This window comes from Penicillium psychrofluorescens (assembly GCF_964197705.1).
Source record: "Penicillium psychrofluorescens genome assembly, chromosome: 6".
NCBI classification, from domain to species: Eukaryota; Fungi; Ascomycota; class Eurotiomycetes; order Eurotiales; family Aspergillaceae; genus Penicillium; species Penicillium psychrofluorescens.
In genome coordinates this window covers 476,834-498,507 of record NC_133444.1, presented here as the reverse complement: position 1 = coordinate 498,507, position 21,674 = coordinate 476,834, and the positions used below count along the sequence as shown (strand labels likewise).

The following is a 21,674-nucleotide window of genomic DNA, read 5'->3' as shown; positions in this document are numbered from 1 at the left end:
GCATCTCTAACTAGCACACCAATCCCGAAATATATCGACCACAAGATTATGCGGTGGTCTGCTCCGCCGTCGCCGTATTTTCATCGACTGTGGGCGCCGTTTCCGTCGCCTTCGCCTCCCCAGCGCCATGTCCCTTCTTCTCCGCAACGGGATAGAACTCAATCTTCCCACCGCCCTGAACGATATTCAGCCGGTCATAGAGCGAGCGAGCCCGAACATACGGGTCAAGGGCCCAGTACTGCTCGCGCAGCTGCTCAACCAGACCCTCGCGCTTCTGCTTGGCGGCGGAAACAGCGTCGGTGTCTTTCTTGCCACTGGCCTTGATCCAATCAATCGTGACAGTCTGGATCTCCTTGGCGAGGCTGTGGCGCTGCATGATCAACTCATCTCTCTTTTCCTTGTCGTCCATCTGGACATTCTCCCCGGTCTGGACTTCGCTGTACTCGTACTCCCAATCCTCGTCACCTTCGAGCTCTTTCGGGAGCCGCTCGGGAGCAATGAACTCTTCGAGGTCTCCGCGGTTCTTGGTGAAGTGGATCTTGGCCGCCACGACGGGGTCGAGCCAGCCTTTGATAATACCCCAGATACTGGAGAAGATCCACGGTGCTTTGTGGATGAGTACGCTGCCGAGGGACTCCGGATAGTTGGCTTCGAAGCACTTGATCATGAACTTGACGGGTGTGTAGTCCATGTTGGCTAGGGTGAAATTCGTCATGTCGAAGATGATGGTCTGTTGCTAGTTATTAGAGAAGTCACAAAGAGATGGAAGGGGGATGGAAGACGTACAGCCGTCTCCACTGGAGGCGCGAGTAAAAGGCGCGCAGTCTCAATCGTATACACCGTAAACCGCTCCAGCGTTTCCACGGACTGCTCCGAAGACCGGTGCAAGCGGACACGGACAACACAAATAGGACGGCCCATGCGATCCACGCCGTGCAAGAAACTCTTGCCCATGCGCATCTGGTGCAAGAACTCCTCGCCCTTCTTCTTCTCCGCGGGATCAGAGCTCTGCGACTGCTGCAGAGCCAGCGCCTCGCCATTGACCATGACATCGTCGTCAACGTGCACCTCCTGCAGCCGCCACCGCATGGTGGAAATCAGCATGATCAGCGCCTTCTGGACATCCCACTTGCGCGCGCGTAGGAACCGCAACAGTAGCGCATCCGGATGGTCATGTTTCACCATATTCCAGAACGCGGTCCGGATTTCCTCCGGCGACATCTCGGCCAGGGCCTGCTGGAATTCCTTTGACTGGCTGTACTTGTCGTCGCCGTCCGTGATGGTGATGGCCGCCAGGTTGGAACTGATGTCCTTCTCGGAGGCCACGCTCTTGGAGTCGGAGTCGTCGTCGCCGCCGCGGCCCCAGAGCCCCCATCGGCGCTTGGACTTCTTCGACGGCGAGGATTGGTTGTCGTCGGCATTGGCCTTGGGTGCGGGCCCGAGGCCCTCGGGCTTGATGCCGAAGACGTGGAGGACCAGGATCCAGAATTCCTGCAGCTTGGCTTCCTGCTCGGCTGTGAGAGTCGAGACGGTGCCGGGGGCGGGTTCCATAGGCATCTTTTTGAGCGTATCAATGACCCCGAGGAAGGGTTCTTGTGGTGGCGGCCGGGTGGGAGCGGGTAGAGGGTCGTCGGAGTAGTAGTTATGGAGCGCAGCGCCTCCTCCAATGACGAACAGGGATAATGTGATCCAAAAAGACGACGCCTCCCTCGGTTTTGGGGACAGAGTGGAGTAGTGCCGCGGAGGTCGGAGGTTGGGGTTGGTCGCGCGAGCAGAGACAGAGACAGAGACAGAGGTGGCCGAGGAATTGAACCTGCAGCGACGGAAAAGGAGGGGAGGGCGCATGTGCAGGATAGGTGAGGGAGGGAGAAAATATCCCTGGGTGTGGCTTGGGCCGGGAATTTAATCGTCGGAAGCAAGATGGAAGAAGGAAGACCGACTCCACGTCACGAACTCGGTGGCGCAACCCATGACGATCTGCTCGAGGGATTCATTCATTTTGCGGGGGCTCGTATTCGTGGTTGTTTATTTTGATGACCATTGGGGTTGTGTCTTGGTGTTGAGGATAGACCTACCTATAGACCTACTTATCCTACGGTCGCATCTTGTCTGTCTACCAGTCGAGTGCCCATACCCGGTCTCTCCGTCACTACGACCATTTATTATTTGTCGCGGGGGATCATCACTCTTCCATGGCCGATCACAACTCCCCAACCCACTTGGTCCAATTCACCTTCGCCTATTACGGAGCTTACACCACGGCCGGTTCTTGTGTTCGTATTCCACCACCGTCTCGCCTTTGAGATCTCCATCCTTCCGTCCTCCCCTCGTTTCTCCCTCGCCTCACACACCCAAGATGGATTCGGGTCCTCGATCATCCTCGCGTCCACGCCCATCCTCTCGGCCCACGACACCCCTACGCCCCAGCTCGCGCTCATCCCTCCGCGAAGCCCACGACTACGCGGGCAGCACCAACAATGCCAGCTACACGCAACCACCCATCAACGCGCTGGAGCCGCAGTTCGCAGAGCTGGCCGACTCGATGGCCGACCTCGAGGCCAATTTCATGCACATGCAGCTGATGCACGAGAGTCTGACGCGCTTCAGCGAGAGTTTCGCGAGTTTTCTGTACGGATTGAATATGAACGCGTTCTGTGTGGATTTTCCAGAGGTACGTTCTGCAGATGCGATGATCAAAACAAACCTGCTAAACGCCCACCACAGGCCCCGATTGCCGACTCGTTTCGCAGAGCGCAGCAGTCCGAGTCGCAGAAAGGTAGGCTATGCGCAACGGGTGCGAATGACGCATGCTAATCACTCAGACGCAGATGATCCGATCCGATCGACCGAAGAGGCGGAGATGACTTTCCTGTGAGTTGTGCGCGCTGTTCAAAAGATATTGAACTGACCCGCCATTCCACCTGCAGATCGACTGGTACTTCCTTTGTCGAGCATCCGCCAAGCACCGTCTCCTCGAAGCAGACTTCCAAACTCTCCGCGCCCTCACGGGGCTCATCGCGTGGTTCCACTCGCGGCACAGCGACGAGCCGGTACGCAACACGCGGTGCCAGTGGGCACCGTGCTCGACCCAGCGCGCTCCCGCGGGGGAGAGGGATCCGGTGAATTGTCCATGGGGACATGGACGAAGACTCGAGGTGGAACAGCTGCGACTCTGGTAGACCACTCCTGCGCCAGCTGTGTAAATTGTCACATTGCGGAAAACGCACTCTTAGTATTAGCCGTGGGATATGCCTTAATGAACGATACCTTGCATAGACATTTTGAGTCCATCGTTGTAGTTCGACTGTTGTATGTCGCACTGCCAGTTGGCGGCCGGACCGAACCGATCGGCGGCAACCCGGACTCCCAGCGAAAAAAAGGACCCGATGGCAACTACGCTCCGCCACCAACTTCGCGTCGAATAGACCCCCTGTGCATCGCTTCTCGTTCCTCTGTACATTTGGCGTTTGGTCCCTGGAGGGGCAGGCGGTCGGGACTTGCGCCGAGAGAGCGAGAAAAAGGTAGCCCTTGGAAGAGGTGGCGCAGCGGTAGTTATAGCGACGACATTCACTACACCCCTCCTGGATAGGTACTTGATTGTTCGTCTACGGCCACCTCTTGGCTACCCGCCTCAATGCAGACCACTTGCTGACATCCAATTGTCCAGTGAAATGCTGGCCCAATCCAGGGCTCCTTGAGACTATCCCCGCTTGTCTGATGCCCGGGATTCTTTGCCATTTCTGATATCATCATTTTTCTCCTTTTTCCGTCTTGCATAGATAGAGGTCTGGGACTTCTGCCAGTTTTCGCTTGATTGCATCTCTTTCACCTATCAGCTTGTCCATTCATCCTTCCTCTTCGTCTCTTCCATCATTGCATCATCAGCACCTTCATCTTTCTCCATCATGGCGAGCCTCGATTCCGTTCAGCTTCTGTCCGAACCCGAGTTCGGCTGTGGTATGTCTTATTTGATACGGAAATAGGCACCGGCTGATCTTCATTAGAACATCTTGCCTCCACCATGGGCAAAGAGCAAACTGCGGGCCAGTTCAGGCGCGACTTCACCAAGGTGAATGAGCTGCTGGCACCGCTCTCCAAAACCGAGACCATCTCTGTTCAAGCCACTGGGTTGCGGACTGTGTCGTCGCTGAAACCCAAGTACCACTGTCTGGCTTGTTCGGAAGTTTGCTTGAACACTGAGCGAAAAGCACACACGAAGAAGACGGGGCATGCATTCTGTAAGCCTTGGCCCCTTGAGGAAGTGTTCAGCTGCTAAATCATGACTAGATATGGAGACTCGGAGTCGTCATGTATTTTGTGAATCGTGTGCGGACTTTGTCTACGACTTCGGCTTAGAGAGACTCCGCGGGCCGAGTGGCAAGTTCAAGCCAGAGCGTGAGTTTTCTCTCTTCATTCCTTCGGTCATGGCTGATTTTCGTGCAAGACAAATCATCCTGGGCGGAGGATCAAGCCGACGAGCTCTATGTCAGGAACAATGCTACCAAGAACCCATGCCGCTCGCGCGGCGCTCGTGGTGTTTGGAATATGGGCCAGACCTGCTACCAGGCTGTTGTCCTGCAGGCACTCCTTCACGACCCCGTCCTCAGCGCCTATTTCCTCTCAAACGGTCACGATATCCACACCTGCCAGATTGAGTTCTGTATGGCCTGTGCCACCACCCACGTCTTTACCGAGTTCAACAGCGGCGAGAACACCGACGCAGTGTCGGCCGCAACCCTTCTCTACCACGGCTGGCAAGTAAGCCGGGAAATGGCCGGATACAGCCAGCAGGACGCGCACGAGTACTTCCAATTTCTTGTCAACGGACTCCACTCCTGCACCCCCGGCCACTCGGACGACTACGGCGTCAAATGCGACTGCTTCTTCCACAAGATCTTCTACGGCGAGCTGCGCAGCAGCGTCATGTGCCACAAGTGCGGCCAGACGACGCATACCTACGACCCGATGGCAGACCTGAGTCTCGACGTGAAGCTGCAGACCAAACGCCGCAGCCTCAGCCGCACCCCTTCCTCCACGTCGTCCACCACGCCCACCCTAACGAGCTGCCTGGAAAGTTTCACAGCAGTGGAAGACCTCAACGCCGACGCAGCGTACCACTGCGAGAAATGCGGCAATACGCCGCAGCGCGCGTCAAAACGCCTACAGGTCCACAAGCTGCCCATCATCCTGTGCATGCAGCTGAAGCGCTACGAGCACATCTCCAACTCGGCCAACTCTGAGAAGATGGAGTGCCACATTGACTTCCCCGTCTCGCTCAACATGTACCCCTACACTGTCAAGGATAAGGAGCGCGTCGATACCTCCAGGTATATCTATGACTTGTCCACTGTCGTCGTGCACCAGGGTACCATGGACTCCGGCCACTACTACGCGTACACACGCCTGCCGGGTGATCGGTGGGTGCTCATGGATGACAATAAGGTGTCTGTGGCTAGCGTTTCGGATGTGCTGCGCCAGGATGCCTATTTGTTGTTCTATAGTATCCGCTCTGTCGCTTAGGCGTGGGTGCTGTGGTGGTGTATAACGATGTGTGTCTCCTGGGTTTGAAGATGAGGAGGACGAGATCTTTTTTTTCTTTTTCTTTTGTTGTGTCTTGGAATAAAATTGGTTTCTTTTTATCTACATGCAAGCCACGATTGGGTGGATTGATTCTTCAAGTATACTGTAGGCGTTCGTAGAGTCCACTTGATGTCGAAGGGAAGAACCAGCAGGTGGAGCAGATGCCTGGCATACACTACGACTGACAGATCTGATACGAAGGGTTGTAGACCGTCAAGCAAAGTGTGCAGGTCGTCCAAAGCAGGAGCCAGATATGGACACGGACACGGACAGGCCGTTCCGGAAAAACATACTCATTCAAACAAGAGAACCCAGAAAAAATCCATCGTTAATTGGGTAGGAAATAAGAACGAGGCTCAACATGACAAAATCCTCGTGAGTCTAGAGAACTCTCCCACAACACATCACATCTCACAACACAAACACTCCGGTTGTCCGTCCTCGTCACTAGCGAGTTTCCCCTCCATCATCAACATCACCACCAAGTCATTTTCAGAGAAGTTCGTTCTCTCATAGTCGTCGTCGTCGTGGGGCACTAGGCGCGAAACGGATGGTAGATGCGAGCGGATCGAGAAGGTGGACACATGGTATTTTGTTTAGATTTTTTTAACGGTACTATTTTCGAGGATCAGTTGATGGGTTCGAAATGACGATGAAATAGCGAGAGGATCTCCAGGTCGAAGACATATGGTCGGTCGGACAGGTCTGGTCGTGTTTGTTCCCATGCCCTTCTCTCCCATATATCCCACCCCGAGATCCCGTGGTGCGAACTAACCTTGTTGAAGCCGATGTCGGTGGACTTCTCACGGAAGCACTGACGGCAGATGTTCATCTGTAAAGCGGAAAGACGACCCGGTTAGCCTCCAGTTGCATTCACTTGTGGCCAATTTTCCATGACTGCGCTCGCTCGACTTGCGCCCCATGTTTCCTCCCAAAAATATATCCAGATGCATAGGGAATTGTTCACATACCCCGTACTTGCGGATCAGACCAGCGCGGTGCGTGCAGACACGGCTAAAAAGAATCCAGCATTAGCCATTTGCTCTTCACTTCTCCCTCCCGCTCATCCAAGTTGTTCTTTCCACCACCAGCAGCAGATCATCGATCTCTCGCAGCAATATCCGTGTCTCTGCGTCTTCCATCGAGAGGATATAGGGGAAATCGAAGGGAGTACACACCATCCACGGGCGCCCTTGCCGTACCTGATCGCGATCCGTTAGTGACTTGCGTGTGCGAAATCGACAGAAAAAAAACTTACTTGCGGGGCCGGCTGTACCAAACGGACTCGTGAGTCATCTTGAGAGGTTGGCGGAGGAGGTTGGAGGGCGTGGGTGTTGGAAGTTGTCGGCGTTGAGGGAGAAAGGGAAGAACCACGAATCTTGATCTTAGGGTTTGGGGAAAGTGCGTTGCAGCCCTAACAAGCGAGTGGGTAGTCACGTGGCGTGCCGAGGAGAGGTGATTATGTCAGCAGGTCCATCTGGACTGGAGTAGGACACCCAGTCAGGGGAGAGTCGGTTTGAAGAAACTTGACTTAATTTACCCTGTTTAAATAGTTGGGTTCTGCTCACAGGTAGAGGTATTGGTATTCAACCTCTCGATCAAGACCTCACTTGAATGCTCGACAATCACCCATCCTGAGCCAAATTCAGATATACTTTGAAGGAATGAGCCAATTTATTCCAATTAATTCCAATTAATTCCAAGATTGACTCAACTGACATAATGCCTTTCCTTAAAGGATATTGATGAATCGTGGTGAGTTGCATATCCTCGAAAAAGAAATGGCGGACTACAAACCATGGAAGATGAAACCACAGGGTATAGTTCGAAACTGTCAACCTGACTCCCTCTCCATCCACCCTAACTAAACACAAAACAAGCGGTGGGACACCTTGTTTCACATAACTACATTCCTAATTCCCCAGATTTCTGTTTTATGCAGGGTACCTTCGGACTAGATTCCTTCACTAAGTTCCTAATAAATAAGCGAGGATACCATCATCCTCGTCGTCATATTTATGCGCATTATGTACCTAGTGCATGCACATGGGCTGGCTGATCGCCGAACCCGCGAGGCACTCATTGGGCCAGCCACCCCAGCCCATGAAGAGCGGGTAGATCAAACTCGCTTAACGGTTGGCGGGTGAGCTTCCGCTTAGCTATTCCTACTGTACGTGTGCAAACAACGGACTCTTTTTCGAGAGATCGAATGCGGTTCATCAGTGTGGGATGGATGGATGGACGGAACAACATGTCCTGCATGTACTATTATACCCCTTGAATATATTCATCCAAAGAGAAAGTAAGTTTAAATAGTCCTTCATTTCTGCCCCTGTGTCCCATAGAGCAGAACGGTCCAAGCATAGGCTTTTCGAGTCTCCGATCTATACTATAGGCAAGTACATTCCACAAGGTTCCCTCCCATGCGAGATACCGCGATCAGTCATATGACAGCTCGATCCTTGCAGCCTAGCAACCCGCCAATAACGACACGCTCTTACACCGTCTCGACCGGTTCATGGTGCGTGTGCGCAGTGCGTGTCGGTTGGGACTCCGGAAGGGCGCGGATGGGGATCGTCCCGTAGGCACCGAGCCCGGTTCGTTCTTGGCAATGAACAAGACCGGTAAAAAATCGGCGCTTATGTACGGGATGTGCTGTACAGAGAGGCACATGGACACAGGATTGGCGTCGGCGGCCTACGTGGTGAATTCTTAATATTGAGAGGGGGCCTGACGACGTAGAAAAAGGTTGTTGCACAGCCAGCAACAGCTACAGTCCGAGGGTAGGAACACAACTATCACTATAGGTATCCTGTATTGCACAATCCCGGCATATAATGGAGATCGTTCCTGGCCTGGACATGTTCCGGGTCCTACGGAATCATAACGTAGCATCACGTCGTCCTCTTCGCTCCGACGGTCATACTGTACATCGATCGCCCTACGCGGAGGGGGTCGGATTTAAAGCACGAGCGAGCCCCCACCGCAACAACTCAAAACAGTGCGGCTCGGAAGGGGACCGCGCGCGAGGCCGAGACAAGGATGTTGGGACGGAAGATGACGATGCTAGGATCCGAAAGTCTATTGACCGCTGGTGTGTAGAAGAAAGAGGAGGAGGCCGGTCCTTTGTCACATTCACTTGACTATCTATGCCTAGGCGCAGGGTGCTGTAACCCCGCCAGGCAGGCAGCTTCGATGCCTGGAGTGAAAAAGGTAGCGATCGGCTACGTCACTGGAATGAAGGACTGGTGGTGCATAGCATTGTACATGTATACACATGAATAGTGTCGTCTAGTCGCTACTGGACTACCGCGATGATCTGGGCTCAGGATGCCGGGAAGAACCCCACCTATTACTAGATTCAGTATGGCCGACCACGATTTTGGGCCAGAAGTTCCCGAGACACCCGAAACGATAGTAAGTCAGGCAGCCCGGAACACAATAATAACGCAGATGACTGCAGATCCACTTCGAGATGGAAAACCGGTCTCCTATAACGGGTGAATCACCAGAGCACGACCGGTATATGTCGGGGTACAACTCGTATAGGTAGAAACTTGGATGCCTGACTCTATCGTAACAAATATATCGGGATAACGGCATACTTTGAACCAAAGTTGATAGCCACTACTCTCATGCAAGGGAAGGAGGCCTAGGCGGTGCATGACAACAAAAGGTCTAGAGCCCAGGAACAACAGTCAGTGAATCATCACTACTGCCACTACCGCCACGCCCACTCGGCGTCCTTATCCCCGCCCGATCCGAACGCATTGGAAATCAGCGCGGCATGGAAGTAAAGGGAAGTGTAAAAAAAATAAAAAATCTGCGAATAGTGAAGCTCCGATGCTGCTTTTCTGTTAGTAATGTCTCCCAAGCCAGCCCCGCCGCGCCAAAGAGATCCCTCTCTTATATACTGTTGTCCTACTCCCTGCATACCTAGTCCTCTATACTTCCCTCAGCCCTACAGCTTTGTTCGACCTTGCTGTCCACCACACCCAACAACAAGTCCCATCCCCCTCACTAATCTTTCTCAAGTTTTGAGATCACTGATTTCGCTGGTTGACTCGGAAGAATAAAAAAAAAACAAAAGAAAAGGGCTCGCATTCCGGGTTTGCAACATCGTTACGTCACGACCTGGTAGAGCTTCGGGAGGTTGCGCACCTGAAGCTCTGCACTCTCTCACCCACCCTCGTACTTGAACGTGAGTCTGTGTAACCTCAGAGTAATCCAACGAGATTTCCAAGATCTCCTTTGATTCCACTCCATGCGGCACATATTGTCTCGCGCTGCCTTCGCAGCGGCCTTCCTGCTCGCGTCGCTCGCGACTGCGTTGCCGCACGGCGATGACGAAGCGATGAATATGGACATGGACATGGAAATGAGTATGGCCAGCACGGCGCCCATGGCGACCGCCACTGCCGCCAAGACGCACAGCGACGCCGCGATGAGCTACTTCGCGTACAGCAAGCACTCTGGCACCATCATAGCGCACATCGCGCTCATGGTCCTGGGCTGGTGTTTGGTTCTTCCTGCTGGTAAGTTGAACTGGCCAGTGCTTTTGTCAGCCAAAACAGACTTGGCAAAAGAACTAGAAGCTGATTTATAATAGCTGTCATGTTGAGCATTGCGCGATCGCGTCTTGCGCTTCTTTCGCAGTTCCTGTTCTTGGTGTTCAATGCCCTCGGACTGTTGCTGGGTCTTATATACAACGGCCAGACCCCAGATCTGTACGAGAACAACGCCCACCACAAGATTGGCTGGATTGCAACATGGGTGGTTAGCGTGCAGGCCATCCTGGGCCTGATCTTCGCGTACGCCGGCCGAGGCGAGTCGCACGCTGACACGTATGAACGAGCCACCTTCCTTCCTGTGGCCACCGACGAGATGGCCCAGCACGACCACATGTTACCCCATCGCGCTTTTCACGACTACCGGTGGTCTCGCGACAGCGGCCAGGGCACCGAGAGTAACTCTTCCATTCACAGCCCTGGCTCTCCGTCCTGCGAGTCGCCTGCTGAATACGACGGTTTCGAAAAGCCCGAAGACGACCTGCCAGCTAAACCCGCCGTTCCGCGCCGCTGGTTCCAAAGCACGGTTGTGGATCGGTTTCTGTCGAAGCGCGTGCCGGGCTTGGTGTCGAGTCGTGTGCTGCGCAGCTTCAACCTGTTGTATAACATCATTGATCGCATCATCCTGCCTTTTGGTTTCGTCGCCATTGCGACTGGCGCTGTAACCTACGGCGGTATCATGCGAGACCGCCAGATCTTCAACGGATTGGCGCACTTCATCAAGGGTGGCATTTTCTTCTGGTACGGCATCCTGACGCTCGGACGCTTTGTAGGTTCCTGGGCCGATCTTGGTTGGGCTTGGAACAAGAAGCCCCCGGCTGCCATTGTCGGATCGTGGAAGTCCAAGATTCCATCGGGAGAATTCACCGAGTCCTTTGTCATTTGGCTGTATGGAGCTTCGAACGTCTTCCTCGAGCACCTATCCCGCTGGGGCGAGCCCTGGTCTGCCACAGACCTCGAGCATGTCTCAATCTCAGTGATGTTCTTCGGTGGTGGCCTGGTAAGTTGGGGATCGTCTGTTCCCTGGAGACTGCAGCTAACAGGCGTGACAGTGTGGCATGCTCTTCGAATCCAAGCGGATCCGTGAATGGCTCAACAGTACCCTCCTCCGGTCGCCCGTGCACGGAAGCCGAGACGAGGCCTGGCAAGCTCCCAAGTCGCAGGGGGTCCCGCTGAACCCGATGCCCGCCCTGGTCATCCTGCTGCTGGGGATGATGATGGGATCGCACCACCAGGACAGCATGACCTCGACCATGGTGCACAAGCAATGGGGCAACATGTTGGTTGGCTTTGCTCTGGCCCGGGGCATGACTTATCTGCTGCTGTTCCTCAAGCCGCCCAGCTCATACCTGCCTGCGCGTCCGCCCACTGAGATCGTGGCTGCATTCTGCCTGATTTCTGGTGGTCTTATCTTCATGCTGAGTGTGAGTACTCTAACCAAGGGAGATGCGAGTCCGATGCTAATAAGGTGTGACGCAGACCCGCAACGTAATCGAGGCAATGGAGTTCTACCAGGTGGACGCGATGTTCACCTTCACGGTGGGCATGGGATTCACCGCCTTCGTCATGGCCCTGGAAGTGTTGGCGATTGCCCTCAAGGCCTGGGCGATCAAGCGCGAGCAGCCCAATCTGAGCTATCGCTTTCCCTGAATTCTTCTTCCTTTTTAAACTATTTCGCGTTGATACCCGGATCTATGAATCCCTGACCTACTCCTCTCTATTGAGATGAAATACAAAGATAATGTGGCAATGATGATCGTGGGGGCAACAGATGTATGCAGACATGAATGAACAATAATTCTATACAGTAGTCGCACACCATTGACTTCTCTCAGTTCACTCACTGTTTTAACAGTTCACTAAACCAGGATCCTAGAAAGAGAGCTACCTCTATTACCCAGTCGGAGCTAATCTTTATGTCCGGCGCCAAATGAAGAAAAATTGCCAATCAAGTGGGGCGATATCCTGAAGTTACGGCATTTCATCAGTCCCGAGCCGAATAGCCGGGACTACGAAATGAAGTCTTGCAGCTGCGACACAGGGTGTTCGGCACATTTGGAGCAGTGAGCTGTCCGGAGAAAGTAGTACAGATGGAGGACAAGAGGAACGACAGCGGGTGGTACCTCCCTCTTCGGTAGATGCCAACTCTCTCAAGCAATGGCTGTCAAAGCACTAGTTCTGACGCAGGTGGGGAAGGACCAAGAGCATTTGAGTGAACCCTGTGGACATCCTCTATAAGAGGGGTAGGCCTGCGCAACCCCCCCCCGCCACTCTTCATACTCCCTGAAAGTACCCATCTCCAAGCAATTAGAATGGCCTCCAACCCTCCCGCTGCCTGCTGTGCCACTGGCTTCAAGCATGATGGCACTCCCGCCGGCGAAGTGAAGACCATTGACGGAGGTGAGTGCTTCTGCATGAACTCTCGGAGCGAGCCCTAACCTGGTAATTCTCCAGTCGAGACCTACATTGTCTCCCCCAAGGACAACAAGAAGCCCGAGAAGGCCGTCGTCTTCATCACCGACGTCTTCGGCCTCGAGCTCACCAACGCCAAGCTCGTCGCCGATGAGTTTGCCAACAATGGCTACCTGACTGTCATCCCGGACCTGTTCAACGGCGACCCCATCAGCCCCGCCGACATGGACACCGGCAAGGCCGACCTTCCCAACTGGCTCCCCAAGCACACGACGGTTCAGATCGACCCCATTGTGCAGAAGAGCATCAAGCACGTCCGTGAGACCCTCGGCGTCAAGCACGTCGGTGCCGTTGGCTACTGCTTCGGCGGCAAGGTATGTTCCCTTCTCCCACGGGTGTCCGTGAAGTTTCTGACAGCCCTGTAGTATGTCTGCCGTTTCCTGAAGCCCGGTCAGTTCGACGTCGGCTACTCCGCACACCCTTCGTTCGTCACCGACGAGGAATTGGCCGGTGTTGCCGGTCCCTACTCAATTGCCGCTGCTGGTGAGTTTGCCCTTTGTCCCTTTGACCGAGAGAATGGATCTGACACCCTCCGCAGAGATCGACAGTATCTTCACCGCTGAGCTGCGTCACAAGTCCGAGGACATTCTGATCAAGGGCGGCCAGCCTTGGCAGATCAACCTCTTCGGCGGCGTCAGCCACGGCTTTGCTGTTCGTGGTGATCCGAACGACCCGAAGCAGAAGTTCGCCAAGGAGCAGGCTTTCTGCCAGGCTGTGGGATGGTTCAACCAGCACCTGTAGATGATGCAAATAGTAAATGCCTAGAAAAATGGCGATGCAGTGAAGTGATGAATGAGAGAAGCATTACATAAAAAGCAGCCAAAGTAAACCCGGTCGATAAACACGTGACCGAGTCGCGCCCGAAGAGAAGAACAAATGCTCCGGACCTTCCCTTCCCCATCCTCGACCACGCTCTTGCCGGGTGGTCTTTTGCACTGTGCCCTAGTACCGTGCCTCGTGGCTTGTACTCATCATCTGTTTGTGATCGTCGTCTCTCCGTCCCTGCCAAGTCGCGTGCGCATGGTGAGTTTATCCCTGGGATGGTCTCGGCTCGATTGGCGGCCACGACCTTGAGGATCTTGAACACGCGGAATACTAACATGGTATTGTCAGCAGTGTGTTCTCCTGGTGAACCTTTTCCGACATTGAAATCTGCCCTTTTGGTCCCATATTGCCCGCCGCATATCCTCATCCCTCGACATTCGTCTCTCCGTCTTACCTGAGATCCGCCTCGAACCCCAATAGACCTCGACCGGATCGCCTAATTTGACTCTCTGGCCGTCCATTCAACTCAAAGGAGTTAAAAAAGAAACCATGGCTACTCCCGCTGCCTTGCCGCCATTGCCATTCAACCCGGCCCGAGTCCGCACCTACCTCGTCCGACTCCCACTCTTTACGCGTCTGGTTCTACTAGCCATTCTCGTGTTCTGGCTGCTCGAGTTGCAAACGGTCTGGGCTGTGGTGCAATGGGGGTCTTTAGTCCCAGATGACGTCTGGCCGACGCAAAGTAATGCATACCCCCCTTATAAAAGCCCCACTGTCCTCTGACAAGTCTGTCCTGCTCAAACAGTGTACCGACTCAATACCTACCCCTTTATCCACGCAGGCTTCTGGCATGTTTTGCTGAATATTTTGGCACTTACGCCGTTGTTGGAGCGCTTTGAAGCGGAGCATGGCACCTTGACTGCGGTGGCCTTGTTTATGGGTCGTGAGTACTCTCTTCATTACTTTTTTTTATCTTGTGTTCGCTAAGCCTGTGTCTTCCAGCCCTTTCAACCTTCCCCGCGGGATTGTATATTCTTGGCGAGAAATTTATTCTACACCGGAATACCCCGGTGGTTGGCTCCAGCATCTGGGTCTTTCTGCTTCTGGGCTCCGAATCCATCAGGACGTTCAAGTCGAACCCCCATTTCAGCCTTGGCCCGTATAAGATTCCCACCTGGACCTCGCCTCTGCTTGCCTGTGCCTTCGTCTCCATTCTCATTTCCAATGTCAGCTTCCTTGGCCATCTCTGCGCCGTTCTAGTCGGCTATCTCTGTGAGTCCCTCTGCTTCATCTCCCAATTGCATCGCTGACTTGTTGTCCTCAGTTGGTCTCGGTTACCTCAAGATCTTTGTCCCGCCCGAGAAGGTCCTTCGATGGATTGAGGGTAAGCTGAACCTCCTGGGGCGTCTGCCACACTATGTCTCGGTCGACCAGAAGACATACGGCCGCTACGGTGTCCTGCCCACGTCGAACGCGACCGGCACCACCGAGCGCCCGACGCAGCTGACCTATTTGGGAGGTACGCAACGCCTGGGCTCTTGAGATGGTGCATTCCTGCTCTATTTCCTTTGTATATCTTGGCCATATCTGTCTTTTAGTACACGGAGTATAGCATAGCGTGTTGCATATCAAAGTATACTAGGGTGCGCTTTTGGTCTGCGTCGGCGGGCGTAAAATCCCCATCTCCATCAACAAATGTACTTCCACTTTCCGTACAATTCCCTCTTTCCAACCCACTCATTACATCCTCCTGGCGGGCTAGCCGCCGCATGTGGAGTCATCCCCAGATGTTGATCGCTCAATGGCGCTGAAATGTGAGTGTCTTCTTGCCTACAACTCCCGTCTACCTGTCCGCTCCCTCGGACTGGACACCTGGAGATCACCCCGAACGCTGACAGCTTCGCAATGCTAGCTAAAATCCGCGATCTGCGGAACAATCCTCACCTCCTTTTCGTCCGTCTTCCGAACCTCTTATCGCTTACCTGTATTGTCGTCGGCGTCGTTTGGCTCCTGCTCCTCCCCCTCAACGAGTACTCCCGACAAACCTACATCTCCGAGAATGCACTCCTCCCGGGCCAAGTCCACGCGTATTTTTCGGGTAGCGAGCAGAATGTCTTCCGCGGATACAAGAAGGAATTGGAAGGGCTGCTGAACGAGGGACGTGATCAGGGCGTCCCTCCAGCCGAGGCGGGCCAGACTCCAGCGTACGTTCCAGGGACTGCATGCTGGGAAACAATGATCCTAATCATGGACACAGTGTCTCCAGCAAAATCCAATCGATTCTACAAGCTGCGGGATTGAAGGTTGCAACGCAGAAGTACGAGTATACCTCTGCGGGTATCACGCACGAAGGCGAGAATGTCTACGCTATCATCCACGCGCCGCGCGGCGATGCCACGGAGGCAATTGTGCTAGTCGCGGCATGGAAGACAGCCAATAATGAGCTAAATTTGAATGGTGTCACTTTAGCCTTGACATTGGCTCGGTACTTCAAACGTGAGTACCATATGTCTTCTGTTTTCTCGGTGCATGCTGACGCTTGGGTTAAGGGTGGTCATTATGGTCCAAGGACATCATCTTCGTCATTACACCGGACAGTAAATCTGGGACACAGGCGTGGATCGATGCGTACCATGACATGCACCCGGCCTCTGTACAACCTCTCCCATTGAAGAGCGGAGCATTGCAGGGAGCTCTGGTGATTGAATACCCCTTCGATCACCGCTTCCAGTCCCTGCACGTCGTGTACGATGGCGTGAATGGCCAACTGCCCAATCTCGATCTGTTTAATACGGCTGTCGCCATCGCCAACAACCAGATGGGCATCGGGTCGAATCTGCAGGAGATGTGGGAGCACGACGACAGCTACCAGGCCCGACTGCAAACCATTCTGCGTGGCATGGCTAAGCAGGGTCTGGGGTATGCCACCGGCGCTCACAGCAGCTTCATGCCTTACCACATCGATGCAATCACCCTGCAGCCCAAGGGTGAAGGCTGGGAGGACGAGATGGCCCTCGGTCGCACCATCGAGAGCATCTGCCGCAGTTTGAATAATTTGCTCGAGCACCTGCACCAGAGCTTTTTCTTCTATCTGCTCATGCAGTCGAATCGCTTCGTCAGTATCGGCACGTACCTGCCCAGCGCTATGTTGCTTGCTGGTAATTTTACCATCATGGCGATTGCGCTGTGGATGCGCACGGGGTACTACACCGGTACTAGTTCGACAGCACCAGCAATCGCCGGGGACAAGAAAGAAAAGCCATCTAGCAAGAAAGTGACCTCGGGTAAGCCTGTGGCAGACGTCAAGCTGAAGGAGAGCGGCGTTGCTGAAAGACAGCTGGCTCTGCCACTGACCCTGGTGGTCGGATTACACTTGCTGGGCCTTATTCCACTCTGGCTCTTCAATACTCTTCCGCACCAGTATCTCCCCACCAGCGCCTATGCCTTCGTCATCGTCGACATCGTCCTCCCCTTGGTCCTGGCCGCCCTACTTTCTCATGGCCTCGGCCTCTCCGCCCCCATCATCCCCCAGCAATACCACCTGATCAAGTCCTTCTCCTTACTCCTGCTGGGCCTCTCGCTTTCAACCCTGGCAACCCTCAACTTTTCGCTTTCGTTCATGGTCGGGCTCCTCTGCGCTCCGCTCAGCTTCATCGAGCGGCTTCAGAGTCCCTCCAAGCCTGTGCGCTCCACTATTTCCGGCATCGGCTTTTTGTGCCTGAATCTTCTGTCCCCGCCTAGTGCTCTTCTGGGTGTGTGCTGGTACACCGGTGTGTCTGTGGAGACCGTTCTGACGCAGGCGGCTTTCGGATGGGATGTATGGGGGGTGTGGACACAGGTGGTTGTCTGGTGTGTCTGGTGGCCGGCGTGGTTGATTGGGTGTGTGCTCTTGGGGGCGTCGATGTTCTGATCGATGAATTACTGGGATGTATGTTGTTGCAAGCATCGTAAAATAGATAAGATGAATGCACTACAAAGTTTCGTCGACGCCGTACAGAATAGATGAACGCACCACAGCCCCATCATTCATTATAAGGTACTGTAGACAAGTGGTAATTCAACAAGAAAAGCTTCCTCTATGCAGCCCAGACATCCTTGCCAACACCCTCAATCCAATGACCCAGCTGGTTAACGCCAGCATCCCAATCCTTGAGGCGGTTCCGCATCCCATCAATCTGCTTCATATCCAGCACCTTCGGCTGAACCCAATGGATCTGCGCAACCTGCGCAACCTGGTCAATCGAACCCTTCAGCAACCCCAACGACAAAGCCTTCATAACCAGATGCTCAATCTCATCGGGCTGCACCTTCGTCTCGGACGCGATGACGCCAAACGCAAGCGAGCGGTCATGCGGCGGACGCCGGAAGACCATCTCCGTCAGCGCCGACAGCGAGATCTTCTGGTACAGGAACACGCGATGCTCCTCTAGCAGCTTGTTCTTCGAGATGTTGCCCGCCAGCACGTCGTAGGCGGTCAGGTCGCCCCGGTTAAAGGCGAAGAGCAGGTCGCGCAACCAGTTGTGCGGGGTTTCCGTCAGCGAGTCCAGGATCGGGTGCAGGAGGAGCTCGCCGAAGTTGTAGATCGAGTCGGAGACTAGTGCCGCGACGCTGAGGTTGTAGGCGCGGGACACGCGCTCGGACTCGGGCAGTTCCTCCAGGTTGATGCAGGCTAGGTACAGCAGGGCGTTTTTGTAGAATGAGGCGAACTCTTGCTTGGCCTGTTGTGAATGTGTTTGTGTTAGTTTCGAAGAGATAAGGGACGAGGAGGGGAGATGCATACGTGGTGGTAGTCCGAGTTTACTTTGTAGAACGAGGCATGCACCACCGTCTCGACGGAGTCAAACGAATCCAGCACCCGCTGACACGACGCCAGGTCCTTCTGTGCGCCATCCAGGTCCTTCAATCGCAGCTTGACGTTGGCCACGTCCGCCAGCGCATAGACATGTGCGTCTTGTGTCTCAGCTTTGTCGACTCGGTCTGCCAGGGATGTGAGGAAGGACAGTCGTTCATGGTCGTCTGTGTGGAAGGGCACGTCATCAGTAAATGATCACCATCAAGTGTGCCGTTAAATAGCTTACCAGCGCACCCCGTCGCAGCCATCAACCCCAACGCCACAAACTTCAGCTGGTTGATCCGATCGGCGAAGCTGAGCACGAAAGTCTTGAAAATGGCTAACCGCTGCGGCGCGCTCTCTTGCAGACGGAAGAACTCAACCAGCGCGTCGGTCAGCTGATGCCATAGCTTCCTCTCCCAGAAGTCTTCGAAGGTGAGGAAGTAGGATTGCGTTTCGGGGGTGCCTTGTTGCTGCTGCTCGGCCAGGAAATCGGGGATCTTGGAGGCGTCCATGGCGGAGAGCTGGTCAGGGCAGGAATGGAAGGGATGTGATCAGACCCGATGGAGGAGATAAGGAGAAAAACAGAGAGATAAAGACAGAGGAAGAGAAAGAGCAGGAAAGGAAGAATTGATGCGGGAGATGCGGAATGGCAGATGGGCAAGTGAGCTTGGTGATGCAGTCGGAGCTGGCGGGCGGTGAGCGTTGGGACTATGACACCGGTCTGTCCTAACTTCAGCTAGCATGCATGGACATGGACATACTCTGCTAGGCAGGTACTTCCTCCTTCACTCGTGAAATTTGCGGAGGCTTAGTCCTCTCTGGTTTGCCCGATAATCCTTTCTGCACTATCTTCCGCAAACCTTGGTTTCTCTACGGAAGTATCCGAATATGTCTCCGAGCCAACCCTGGAATATAAATATCACGCCTCTCACTAGTTGACCGCGCTTTTTTCAGATGTCAAACATATTTTCTGGATCTCATTCATATTAGATTTTGCACATACTCCCCCTTTTATCAACTCATTCATCAAATTGTTCGTCATGGCCGATTTTACAGAAGCGAATCGGAAGTACTTCGAGTAAGTCTTCGACAAGATTCTATCATGCCACAGACTAACTCTTATTCTAAAGTCAGATGGCTTCTTCCTACAAGAATCGATTTGCCAATGTCCTAAAGACGTTGACCGAGCAGGTTCAACAACACCGCCTCTGGCTCAGTGACCGGTGGACCGATACAGATACGGGCAAGGGCCAGGAAATCAAAATGCTCGAATATGCCTGTGGGCCTGGAGCAGTGTCAATGGTATGTTTTTGCTCGTGGCCTCAGAGATGCACAGTTTAGAAAAATACTGATCGGTCCTCAAGGCACTTGCTCCGTTCCTTACCAAAGTCATTGGGATAGATGTCAGCGAAAACATGATTGATGACTACAACCGCAATGCCGCTGCCGTCGGTTTCTCCGACAAAGTCACTGGATACAAAGCCGACCTCCTGGGAGAGTCCGTGGCTGCCCAGTTTTCGGGCCCTGAGTTTATCGATTTCGATGTTCTAACCGTGAGCATGGCTTTGCACCATTTCGAGCACCCGGATCAAGCCCTGAAGCGGCTTGCATCGCGGGTTAAGAAGGGTGGTGCATGTTTGATCATTGATCTCGTTCCGCATACTCAACATGAACACGGACATGGGCACGGGCATGAGAACGGTCACGGTCATGGTCATGGTCATGGACCGGAGGGCCATGATTTCGGCGATGCTTCTGCCACTGTCATGGTACACGGCTTCTCGCGAGAGGACATGCGGAAGTTGTTCGAGGGAGCGGGTCTGAGTGCTGGATTTGACTATGAAATCCTCTCGGAGCCGCTCGTCTTTACCCAGGAAGACAAAACCATTTCTAAGACGGCTTTTATTGCGCGTGCTCAGCGTGCATAGGCATAGTTTATACTTGTTTTAGCACACAGAACTCATTCAATTTCTTGATATGAATGCTATCATTCAAATATGCAGTTGGAACTATAAATAGACCCATGGCAAGAACCCGTTGCTCCATCTCAGGGGCGCGCGATTGTGAACTGGACCAGAAACCCTAAGGCTCCTCCCCTGTCCCGGATTTTGCTAGCGAACCAATTTAAGAAAAGTTTTTGGCGCCCGTATTCTTGGCGTGGCTCATAATTGCTGTATGGCGCAGACCCAGACCGGCCTATTCGGCAGGTTTAGCCTCCGGGAAAAGTTTACAGTAGAGAAAGGACCGCAAGGTAAAATCCCTACCCCTGCCTCCCAAGTGCTTCAATTCTTTTCCCCAACAGATCTCTACTGACCACCAGTCACTCGTTACACGATCACAAGAAGAAAATGAAGGCCCTCGCCCTCCCCATTATCCTTAGCCTCACCGGCCTCGCCACTGCTCGTACCGACCTATCCGGCTGTGTCTCATCCCTCACTACCGATCAGTACCATGAAGCCAGCTTGCTCTGGTATGTACCCGGCACCGGCGAGATCTGCGCCTTTCCCGACTGCGGCGGCGGAACCGCACCCCCGAAGACTGACCAGCCGGGCTGCCCTTTGTATACCGGCTCGGCAACTCTGACCACCAGCTACTTGCCTGGCTGGGGCCACAATGGCAAGATGGCGGCATCAACATCCACCCCGAAAGAGACTATGTTGACCGGTACAAGAACTGTCGCCAGTGCCAGCGATAGCATGATCACTACGGCACCGACTACTTCGTCCCTGGCCTCTTTGACGACTACCACTTCAAAAGACACAACTACCACCTCAAAAGACACGACTATGTCAAACTCGACATCTGCTGCTCCAACTTCTACGATTGCTCCCAATGCTGCTAGCATACAGAACTCGAATGTTGGGGGGGTTATGGGTATTGTGGCTGCTGTTGCTGGTCTCATGGCTTTATAATCAACACTGGAGATGGTTCTGTTGTGGAGATTGTCTCACATTGGTCTGAGATGTTCTGTGTACGATAAGGAATTATAATATCTGTAAAAGTCAGCTTTTCATACATTTATCATGAAATGTACAGTATATTTTGCTCTTATATGGGTGATTTGGAATGTTCTATGAGGTACTGGCTAAAAACAAGTGGAGAGGCCAACCTGCCAAAGAGGCGAATCCCACTCCACGCCGAGGACCAAGCAATGCGGAAAAACTATTCAGAAATAGTTATTTAATGAATAGAGACGTCTCTACTGAGTGAATTGCTCTATGCAATGGTTGAGCTTCCGACACTAGAAGTATTGCCCCATAGTCTCCGACCTGGGGCCTTGCCCCACAACATCCGTCTTTGGCCATCGATCCGTATATCCGAGTTTCTACCTGCTTCTCGGTCCCGCAGCCCCGCATGGAGAAGATGGATTCAAACTGCTGTCGTCTTTAATAGTGTTTAAATTCTACCCCCGTCGTCTTTTGCAGCGATAATTTGTACTGAAAATTATTGACACA

At 53.6% G+C, this 21,674-nt stretch overlaps 10 protein-coding genes across 10 annotated transcripts; 8 read left to right on the top strand and 2 right to left on the bottom strand.

Annotated features, from left to right (window-relative positions):
- Positions 1-46: 46 nt before the first annotated feature.
- Positions 47-1,845, bottom strand: PFLUO_LOCUS8702 (phosphatidylinositol transfer protein csr1; the record flags this gene model as incomplete). The annotated part of the gene is made up of 2 exons (XM_073786457.1): positions 47-730; positions 787-1,845. The coding sequence occupies 2 exons, from the start codon at positions 1,843-1,845 to the stop codon at positions 47-49; spliced, it is 1,743 nt and encodes a 580-aa protein (XP_073642710.1).
- A 511-nt stretch (positions 1,846-2,356) lies between these two features.
- Positions 2,357-3,123, top strand: PFLUO_LOCUS8701 (DASH complex subunit dam1; the record flags this gene model as incomplete). Its single annotated transcript, XM_073786456.1, has 4 exons — positions 2,357-2,671; positions 2,725-2,776; positions 2,829-2,871; positions 2,928-3,123. The coding sequence occupies 4 exons, from the start codon at positions 2,357-2,359 to the stop codon at positions 3,121-3,123; spliced, it is 606 nt and encodes a 201-aa protein (XP_073642709.1).
- A 782-nt stretch (positions 3,124-3,905) lies between these two features.
- Positions 3,906-5,520, top strand: PFLUO_LOCUS8700 (uncharacterized protein; the record flags this gene model as incomplete). The annotated part of the gene is made up of 4 exons (XM_073786454.1): positions 3,906-3,957; positions 4,005-4,238; positions 4,288-4,395; positions 4,445-5,520. 4 exons carry the CDS (start codon positions 3,906-3,908, stop codon positions 5,518-5,520), a joined length of 1,470 nt encoding a protein of 489 aa, XP_073642708.1.
- Positions 5,521-9,844: 4,324 nt separating this feature from the next.
- On the top strand, positions 9,845-11,798 carry PFLUO_LOCUS8699 (uncharacterized protein; the record flags this gene model as incomplete). Its single annotated transcript, XM_073786453.1, has 4 exons — positions 9,845-10,115; positions 10,190-11,148; positions 11,201-11,572; positions 11,628-11,798. 4 exons carry the CDS (start codon positions 9,845-9,847, stop codon positions 11,796-11,798), a joined length of 1,773 nt encoding a protein of 590 aa, XP_073642707.1.
- A 662-nt stretch (positions 11,799-12,460) lies between these two features.
- Positions 12,461-13,361, top strand: PFLUO_LOCUS8698 (uncharacterized protein; the record flags this gene model as incomplete). Its single annotated transcript, XM_073786452.1, has 4 exons — positions 12,461-12,548; positions 12,603-12,934; positions 12,986-13,103; positions 13,159-13,361. 4 exons carry the CDS (start codon positions 12,461-12,463, stop codon positions 13,359-13,361), a joined length of 741 nt encoding a protein of 246 aa, XP_073642706.1.
- A 573-nt stretch (positions 13,362-13,934) lies between these two features.
- PFLUO_LOCUS8697 (Putative rhomboid protease) lies at positions 13,935-14,927 on the top strand (the record flags this gene model as incomplete). The annotated part of the gene is made up of 4 exons (XM_073786451.1): positions 13,935-14,127; positions 14,191-14,328; positions 14,388-14,657; positions 14,710-14,927. 4 exons carry the CDS (start codon positions 13,935-13,937, stop codon positions 14,925-14,927), a joined length of 819 nt encoding a protein of 272 aa, XP_073642705.1.
- Positions 14,928-15,290: 363 nt separating this feature from the next.
- Positions 15,291-17,295, top strand: PFLUO_LOCUS8696 (Glycosyl phosphatidyl inositol protein transamidase complex subunit; the record flags this gene model as incomplete). Its single annotated transcript, XM_073786450.1, has 3 exons — positions 15,291-15,589; positions 15,643-15,881; positions 15,935-17,295. 3 exons carry the CDS (start codon positions 15,291-15,293, stop codon positions 17,293-17,295), a joined length of 1,899 nt encoding a protein of 632 aa, XP_073642704.1.
- Positions 17,296-17,461: 166 nt separating this feature from the next.
- PFLUO_LOCUS8695 (26S proteasome regulatory subunit) lies at positions 17,462-18,731 on the bottom strand (the record flags this gene model as incomplete). Its single annotated transcript, XM_073786449.1, has 3 exons — positions 17,462-18,103; positions 18,166-18,401; positions 18,464-18,731. 3 exons carry the CDS (start codon positions 18,729-18,731, stop codon positions 17,462-17,464), a joined length of 1,146 nt encoding a protein of 381 aa, XP_073642703.1.
- Positions 18,732-19,259: 528 nt separating this feature from the next.
- On the top strand, positions 19,260-20,147 carry PFLUO_LOCUS8694 (uncharacterized protein; the record flags this gene model as incomplete). The annotated part of the gene is made up of 3 exons (XM_073786448.1): positions 19,260-19,297; positions 19,350-19,521; positions 19,584-20,147. The coding sequence occupies 3 exons, from the start codon at positions 19,260-19,262 to the stop codon at positions 20,145-20,147; spliced, it is 774 nt and encodes a 257-aa protein (XP_073642702.1).
- Positions 20,148-20,567: 420 nt separating this feature from the next.
- On the top strand, positions 20,568-21,131 carry PFLUO_LOCUS8693 (uncharacterized protein; the record flags this gene model as incomplete). Its single annotated transcript, XM_073786447.1, has 1 exon — positions 20,568-21,131. The coding sequence occupies one exon, from the start codon at positions 20,568-20,570 to the stop codon at positions 21,129-21,131; it is 564 nt and encodes a 187-aa protein (XP_073642701.1).
- Between the last annotated feature and the right edge of the window lie 543 nt (positions 21,132-21,674).